General features: G+C 40.7%; 1 protein-coding gene across 1 annotated transcript in view; it reads left to right on the forward strand.

Moving 5' to 3' along the window:
• USP32 (ubiquitin specific peptidase 32) overlaps positions 1 to 9,140 on the forward strand; it is a 213,830-nt gene that overhangs the window by 193,955 nt on the left and 10,735 nt on the right. The window contains exons 28-29 of the mRNA XM_017539840.2: positions 3,241 to 3,327; positions 5,175 to 5,295. Coding sequence (XP_017395329.2) covers positions 3,241 to 3,327; positions 5,175 to 5,295 — 208 coding nt within the window. The remainder of the gene's footprint in view (positions 1 to 3,240; positions 3,328 to 5,174; positions 5,296 to 9,140) is intronic.

Below are 9,140 nucleotides of genomic sequence, written 5' to 3' on the forward strand. Positions count from 1 at the left end.
AAAAAAAAAAAAAAAAAAAAAAAAAGAAATTACAGGAAGTTAAATTCAAGATGTCTATTATATATTCAAGTGAGAAATTCACTCAAATGTCCTTTGCTGGAGATACAAATATAGATGTCATCAACAAATAGTGGTATTTAAAGCCCTGAGACCAGATGATTAACATTTAAAGAGTGAGAGTTAAATAGAGAAGATTCTCATGATCTATACGTGTACTCTGAATTTAGTTCGTAATGCATTCCAACATTTAGAGGTTGAAAAGGGAAAAAGAAGCATCAAGAGAGATTGAGGCTGGGCGTGGTGGCTCATGCCTGTAATCCCAGCACTTTGGAGGCCGAGGTAGCGGGGGGATCACTTGAAGCTGGAAATTCAAGACCAACCTGGCCAACATGGCAAAACCCTGTGTCTACTAAACATACAAAAATTACCCAGACATGGTGGCACGTGCCTGTAATTCCAGCTACTTGGGTGGCTGAGGCACGAGAATCACTTAAACCTTGGAGGTGGAGGTTACAGTGAGCTGAGATCGCATCACTGCACTCCAGCCTGGGCAACAGAGCAAGACTCTGTCTCAAAAAAAAAGAGAGAAAGAGATTGAGAAGGAGCAGCCAGTAATGTAAGAAAACCAGGAGTTAAGTGAAGGAATTATTTCAAGAAAGGAGTGATAGTTATTTCAGATGCTACAGAGGACTGGGAATTGCCTGCTGGATTTGATAAAATGATCTTTGGTGATCTTTGTGAAAGCTTTTTAGTATGGATAGAGGAGTGGAGATTGGAGTGGGTTAAAGAGATAATGGTCCTTCGGACATTAAAAAAGATAGCCAGGCATGGTAGCTCTGACTTGATTCTAGTAGGGCTTGATAAAATTGTGGATGAAATAAGAGTGGCCAGGAATGGATGATTATTATAGTTGGGTAATTAATACATGGGAGTTCATTGTGTAGTTGTTGACTTTTTGAGTGTTTATGTCAATAAATTTGAAATTTTAGATTAAATGGGCAAAATCCTGGAATTAAGGGTCTATGTATAAGAGTGATTATTTTTAGGGACAGTGGGTAAAGAGGCAGGTGATTTTAGGGCAGCAATTGGAGGTTTCTCTTGGGTCAAAGAATCATTAGAATACAGATATTTGAATAAGTAAGTGATCCAGCAAGATAGGAGGCGGTGGTTGCAAAGTAGGGTACTTGGAATTAAGATTTTGGCGGTAGAAAAGTTTGTATTCACAAGGTCTAGAATATGACAGTTGGAGAGGTTTTTTCATATGGGGTAGAGGAAGTTACTCTTAGAAGAGAGAAGATCAAGTTATTGTTGGATTAATTGCATTGATGTTGATGTCATAGTAACAGGAGAAGTGGTGAGAGAGAAAAACAGTGAACTGGGTGCTCACGCCTATAATCCCAGCACTTTGGGAGGCTGAGGTGGGTGAATCACAAGGTCAGTAGTTCAAGACCAGCCTGGCCAACATGGTGAAACCCCATCTCTACTGAAAATTCAAAACAAAAAAAATTTAGCTGTACATGGTGGCACATGCCTGTAATCCCAGCTACTTGAGTGGCTGAGGCAGGAGAATCGCTTGAACCCAGGAGGTGGGGGTTGCAGTGAGCTGAGATCGCGCCACTGCACTCCAGCCCAGATGACAGTGTGAGACTCCATCTCAAAAAATAAAAAGGAGAAATGCACCTTCCAAGGAGGAATAGCAGGTGGCATAATTCAGTAGCACATTCTACAAGAAGCTGAAATGTTTTAGAAAAGGAAAGAAGACGAAATCCTGTATGGCATAAGAGTAAGGAAGAGATCTGTTTTACCTCTGGGTTCTGGAATGCATGAGAATACATTTTAGGGTGTGGTGGCTCATGCCTATAATCCCAGCACTTTAAGAGGCTGAGGCAGGAGGATCACTTGAGGCTAGGAGTTCAAGACCAGCCTGGAGAACATGGCAAAACGCTGTCTTCACAAAAATAAATGTAAAAATTAGCCAGGTATGGTGGTGCGTGCCTGTAATCCTAGCTACTTGGGAGGCTGAGGTGGGAGAATCACCTGAGCCCGGGAAGGTGGAGGCTGCTAGGAGCCATTATTGTGCCATTGCATTCCAGCCTGGGCAACAGAGTGATACCATCTCAAAAAAAAACATAGAAAAAGTCTGCAGGGGAAGAAGGATTCTCAAGAAAGCCAGGCTTCATTCCGTTAGAACAAAAAGGTAAAAGAAATTTTCAGAAGAGAAGTGCTGCACAGCTTTCTATGAGAGTGCTCTTGATTGTTTTATCCTTTTATCTTTCTTTTCATTTCTCACTTGTTGCTGGCCTGATTTGGACAGTACAGGCTATCAGTATTCATTCCCTGGATGAGTTTTGCAGAAAGATGGGAACTCCTGTGCCAGGTGTGATTGTAACTTTTGCCCTTACAGTATCTCTTTTTTTTTTTTAACAGTGTCTCTTTATCATGGTTTCATTATCTTCAATAGCCCATGTAATAACCACTATCTGTTTCCAGATGAGCTGTAAAATATGCCACTCCTATGTTAATTCCTTGAATTGCTTCTTTCTCCCCTACCTCCAGTTTTATTGTCTATAATTGACAAGTCGGAATTATATATACATCTAAGATATACAACTTATGTTTTGATAATATGTATAAATTGTCGCATTGCTTCTTGTTAGGGCGAACATAAGTAAATTTTTTAAAAAGTTGGAAAACTCACAGGGCCATCTTGGCATAATCATTGGCAGTTAAAAGAAGTTACTCCAGAAATGGTATGTAGCTTATAACTCTGAGTAGTTAAGGCAGCACTTAGCATGAACCATGTCAGTGATTCTGATTAAAGAAGACTTCTAAATATACAGCTTTCTGCAATGTGTCAGTGTTCTTGTCATGGAAAGATCTAATTATTTTAGTTTAATGTGAATTAAATCCTCTGATAGAATTAGGGCTGAAGGATAATTGGTATTTGATTTCATGATTAGCTTATCTTGTTAAATTTTCGTGGGCCACATGGACTCCCTTAGAGACATCTGGCAGTCATATGTCTACCCTTCTGTAAGCCCAGATACAGCATGGGAAGCCAGAGTGTATTTGGTACCGGGCTGCAGCTAGTGGATTAGGGCCAGTAACACTGAGCTGTCAACATAAGCATACTGCTGTGGCAAATGCCCCTTCCTGGGATTACTTCAAGAGAAAATGAAAAGGAGCTAGACCTCGAACTAGAAATGCTTCTTAAACTCTTTATCTTTTCTTCTGTTTCAGTGATGACAGTATGGGCTATCAGTATCCATTTACTCTACGAGTCGTGCAGAAAGATGGGAACTCCTGTGCTTGGTGCCCATGGTATAGGTAAAGTGACCTGCAAAAGAATTATTTTAGTAGAATTTCAGCTTTAGATATTATACCATTTTTATAAGATTTCCAGTAAATAATGTGAATAATGAGAAACTTAAACTTAAGAATTGTGGCCAGGCGAGGTGGCTCACACCTATAATCCCAGCACTTTGGGAGGCCGAGGTGGGTGGATCACCTGAGGTCAGGAGTTTGAGACCAGCCTGACTAACATGGTGAAACCCTGTCTCTATTAAAAACATAAAAATTAGCTAGGCGTGGTGATACATGCCTGTAATCTCAGCTACTTGGGAAGCTGAAGCAGGAGAATCGCTTGAACCCAGGAGGCAAATGTTGCAATGAGCTGAGGTCACGCCACTGCACTACAGCCTGGGTAGCAAGAACGAAACTCTTATCTAAAAAAAAAAAAAAAAAGTTCATTTTTACTTCCCTTTGAGATTAATAGCTCAGTTTTACTTTTGAGACTTAGCTGGTTTTGTAAACTGTACAGTCCATACTAAATGCATAGTTTGTGATAAACATTTATTATTCTATAACTTATCCTCTCCTCTCTCTTTTTTTGAGATGGAGACTTGCTCTGTTGCCCAGGCTCAGGTGCAGTGGCACCATCTTGGCTCACTGCAACCTCTGCCTCCCAGGTTCAAGCAATTCTCCTGCCTCAGCCTCCTGAGTAGCTGGGACTATGGGCACATGCCACTGACCCAGCTAATTTTTGTGTTTTTAGAAGAAATGGGGTTTTGCCATGTTGGCCAGGCTGGTCTCGAACCCCTGACCTCAGGTTATCCACCTGCCTCAGTCTCCCAAAGTGCTGGGATTATAGGCATGAGCCACCGTGCCAAGCCTCTCCTTAAATATAAATAAGTTTGCCAGTTCTGAGCACAATAGAATATAATCTTTACTGGACCTTGCTGGAAGTCTGTTCTTGGTTTTTAAAGAGTTATGGAGATTGATTGGTCATTACTGCTATAGCAGGGAAATTGCTTAATAATGCTAAAGTCCACCTTTAGAGAACTGCAATAGATTTAGCAAACTGAGTCTAAAATAGGCAGTAGAACCATGACTTTATTATATCCTCCTCCCCTACCTCATCTCCCACCCCACCCCTGCAACTCTATAAACTTTTTTTTTTATTTGGAGACTCTCACTCTGTCACCCAGGCTGGAGTGCAGTGGTGTGATCTCGACTCACTGCAACCTCCACCTCCCAGGTTCAAGCTTCCTGCCTCAGCCTCCCAAGTAGCTGGGATTGCAGGTTCCTGCCGCCATGCCTGGCTAATTTTTGTATTTTTAGTAGAGACAGGTTTCACCATGTTGGTCAGGCTGGTCTCGAACTCTTGACCTCTGGTGATCCACCTGCCTCAGCCCTCCAAAGTGCTGGGTTTATAGGCATGGGCCACCATGCCCAGTCTCTATAAACTTTTTAATGCATTTATTTAATGTGCCATTTTGCAAATAAGGAGCTAGGTTTTATACCAGATAAATTGTCCTACCTCAGAGCATTAAATAACTGAATTTGGAATGCCTTGAGTGCTGTAGTATTTCACATAGCCAATTCCCATGTCATTTATTTACCATAAAGCTCACATCTTCCTGTGTATTAACAGACGGTTATCAAATACTTTGTAAAACTAAAGAATTGGAAAGTGAAAAGCATGATTCCCTGAAATGATAATAACTATTAATAAGTATCCCTACATTTATCAGATTCTGAAGTTAGAAACCCATGACAAATTGTGAGGCCCAGGAGGAAAATAGAAAAGTAGGAAGGGAGAATATTTTTTATTAAAAAAATTTAGATTCCTTTATAATTATTTCTTCCTCTGTGGATCTTTTCTCCCTTTTTAGATTTTGCAGAGGCTGTAAAATTGATTGTGGGGAAGACAGAGCTTTCATTGGAAATGCCTATATTGCTGTGGATTGGGACCCCACAGCCCTTCACCTTCGCTATCAAACGTCCCAGGAAAGGGTAAGTATTTAGGGCCACCATAAAATGGTGGTTTTCGTATTGGAAATTTCCCCCAGTTTAACTGTTATGCTATTTCTGTTTTAGACAATTTTAAAACAACCAGAAAAACATTCATTGGCATACTCTGTCACCTAACATATTGACTGTTTGCTTGGGCTTTTTCATTTTCCAGCTTCTAGAGTTCATTGTATTGGGGCATTGTCTTTGCCATTTTGTGTTGCTGAAACAGAGTACCTGAGGCTGGTAACTTATAAAGAAAAAAGGTTTATTTTGTTTACTGTTCAGCAGCCTGGAAAGTTCAAGGACATGGCCCTGGCTTCTGGCAAAGGCTTCTGTGCTACATCATAACATGGCAGAGAAGATCAAAGGGGAACAGATACAGGCAAGAGGGAGGACCAAACAGGAGGAAGATCCTTGCTTTCTAAGAGCTCACTCTTTTGGGAACTAAGTTCTCAGAAGGAGAACTCACTGCTGCAAGAATGGCACCAAGCCATTTATGAGGATTTCACCCCCATGACCCAAACCCCTCCCACTAGGCCTCGCCTTTTAACAATGCCGCATTGAAGATCACATTTCAACATCAGTTTTGGTGGGGACAAATAACCCATATCCAAACTATTGCAGGCATTAAATTTCAAAAATATTTATAAGTGAACCTTGAAACAAAACTATATCTGGCCATGACATATCAATAAGCATCTCTCTGTTAAATATTATTGAAGTTGCAGCATTTGGTAACCACAATTACTTAGCTCAGATGCGTCCCAGGGCTATAGCTGCTACCTTTAATAGGCATAGTGATAAGAAAAGTTAGAGAATGGATTGAAATGTTTCAATTTTGGATACCTAAGAGCACATCTCAATGGCCACTCTTCATACTTCATTCACATCCTTCTATTGTCACTCTCTGGCCAGAGCAATTTTTAAATTTTTGAAAATATTATGGGGCTGTCTATGGACCCTGCCGGGTGCAGGGGTAGCAGTGGGCAAGAAAAAAAGAAAAAAAAAATGTTGCTTCAGAAAGAATTTTAACTCCATACCTAAAAATGTTTGCCTCCAGCAGTTTTTAATCAACCAAATATTATTTGAAGGCTAAAGACATTAAAAATCCAATAGAGAGGTAAAAGCAATGGAGTAAAAGGAGTTTATTAAGTCACATGAGGAATTGTAGTGGTTTTTGCATTTTTATGGCTCTTGATTCTTGATAGTTGGAAATTTCCTGCACGATTTCTTTCTTTCTTTTCTTTTCTTTCCTTCCTTCCTTCCTTCCTTCCTTCCTTCCTTCCTTCCTTCCTTCCTTCCTTTCTTTCTTTTTTTCTTTCTTTTCTTTCTTTCTTTCTTTTTCTTTCCTTCCTTCCTTTCCTTCCTTCCTTCCTTTCTTTCCTTTCTTTCCTTCCTTCCTTCCTTTCCTTTTCTTTCCTTTCTTTCTTTCTTTTTCTTTCTTTCCTTCCTTTCTTTTCCTTTCCTTTCCATTCCTTTTCCTTTCCTTTCCCTTTCCCTTTCCTTTTCCTTTCCTTTCCTTTCCTTTCCTTTCCCTTTCCCTTTCCTTTTCCTTTCCTTTCCTTTCCCTTCCTTTCTTTTCTTTCTTTCTGACAGAGTCTTGCTCTGTCACCCAGGCTGGAGTGCAGTGGCACACTTTATAGTGGTTGCTTTTGTATTAAGATCTTGGCTCACTGCAACCTCCACCTCCCAGGTTCAAGTGATTCTCCTGCCTCCTGACTAGCTGGGACTACAGACATGTGCCACCATGCCTGGCTAATTTTTGTATTTTTAGTAGAGACGGGGTTTCACCATGTTGACCAGGATGGTCTCGATCTCTTGACCTCGTGATCCACCCGCCTCGGCCTCCCAAAGTGCTGGGATTACAGGCGTGAGCCACCGCGCCCGGCCTCCCTTTCCTTTTCCTTTCCTTTCCTTTCCCTTCCTTTCTTTTCTTTCTTTCTGACAGAGTCTTGCTCTGTCACCCAGGCTGGAGTGCAGTGGCACACTTTATAGTGGTTGCTTTTGTATTAAGATCTTGGCTCACTGCAACCTCCACCTCCCAGGTTCAAGTGATTCTCCTGCCTCCTGACTAGCTGGGACTACAGACATGTGCCACCATGCCTGGCTAATTTTTGTATTTTTAGTAGAGACAGGGTTTCACCATGTTAGCCAGGATGGTCTTGACCTCCTGACCTTGTGATCTGTTCACCTTGGCCTCCTAAAGTGCTGGGATTACAGGCGTGAGCCACCGCGCCCAGCCCACTGTTCCTTAAAGCATTGCCTTTGGATAAGTTAGTAATGGTAATTGACTTTTCTATCTTGTTATGCTATTGAAGACTGGGGAAACTACCAATTCTAGACCTAGTTTCCTATTTAGATCCCAAAATATACTCCCATACACCGAGGCTCCTGGGAACCCTTTCTAGCCAGGAATGAGTATAATTTGTGGATACTTGTCAAATGAAAGATCACTGGGCTAAAGCTAAAGAAACTGAAGAGAAACTGATGTTCTAGATCATGGTCACTAGGAAGGTAATTCAATAAACTCAGTCATACTTCCTTTGAGGAGGGAAAATGTTCACAGTTGATAGATTCATAAATCTTTGTCAGCACAAAATCTGATAGGACATTATTCTGACAAGACATTACTGTCAATGATGATAAATTATTTGGCTCTATAAATCTCTTCCCCTTTTTAACAAGTTCAATGTGCAATCTGAAAAGCTCTGGAGGACATCCTGCTTATAGGAAACAGGGCCTGCGTGACCTGTTCAATCTTACCCTACGTCCACTTTCAGTGATGCACTTAGGATACCATGGAAACAAAGGGCTATTGAGGTATCTTGCCTTGCTAGGGAGTGTGGGGCCGTATGACTAATTTGGACTTCCCTACATGTAGGGTTTCTGCATGTGCTTAGACACGTAGACTAAGGAGATACCTTGGTTCAAAATTGAGATTATTGCCTATATGCTTTATATTTTTTTTATTCCAGTGATTTCCCTTTTAGGAATATATCTTAAGGAAGTAGAATACAGTTACTCCATAATTTGCAGGCAGATATCATCATAGCATTTTTTCGGATAGTAAACAGTTATAAACAACTTATATTTGTCTCACGTTAGAGGAATGATTAAATAAAGTGTGGTGTATTCATTGGATAAAATATAATGCAGTTGTTGAAAATGATTACCAGGAGTTTTTGCTAACATTTATGGGAAGATGCTTATGATATTATGTGAAAAATTTTTTAAAAACAAGACATAAAATTGCATATACTGGAAATACTATCTTAAATATTGAAAAAAATACTATTTAGGAAAAAGGACAGAAGAAAATCTGCCAATATTTTGACAGTGGTTGCCTTTGTATTAAGAATATAAAAGGATTCTCTGCCTTTTTACATTTTTCTCTGCTTTCCAGAATTTCCTCACGAATATTGTACTGGTAATCAGAAAAAAATAAAGGGCAATCACTCTTATCCTTTACATTTCTCCCCTGTTTGGACCTCAGACTTCTCAGTAGAAAATTTAACTAGATGCCAGCCTGGGCAATATGACAACCTGTCTTTACAAAAAATGCACAAATTAGCTAGGTGTGTTGGTGTATACCTGTAGTCCCATCTACTTGGGAGGCTGAGGTTGAAGGATTGCTTGAGCCCAAGATGTCAAGGCTGCAGTGAGCTGTGATCTCTCCACTGCACTCCAGCCTGGGCAACAGAGCAAGACACAGAGCAAAACCCTGTCTCAAAAAAAAAAAAAAAAAAGAAGAAGAAGGCCGGGCGCGGTGGCTCAAGCCTGTAATCCCAGCACTGTGGGAGGCCGAGGCGGGTGGATCACGAGGTCAAGAGATCGAGACCATCCTG

This window comes from Cebus imitator, unplaced genomic scaffold (assembly GCF_001604975.1).
Source record: "Cebus imitator isolate Cc_AM_T3 unplaced genomic scaffold, Cebus_imitator-1.0 Scaffold121, whole genome shotgun sequence".
Classification (NCBI taxonomy): Eukaryota; Metazoa; Chordata; class Mammalia; order Primates; family Cebidae; genus Cebus; species Cebus imitator.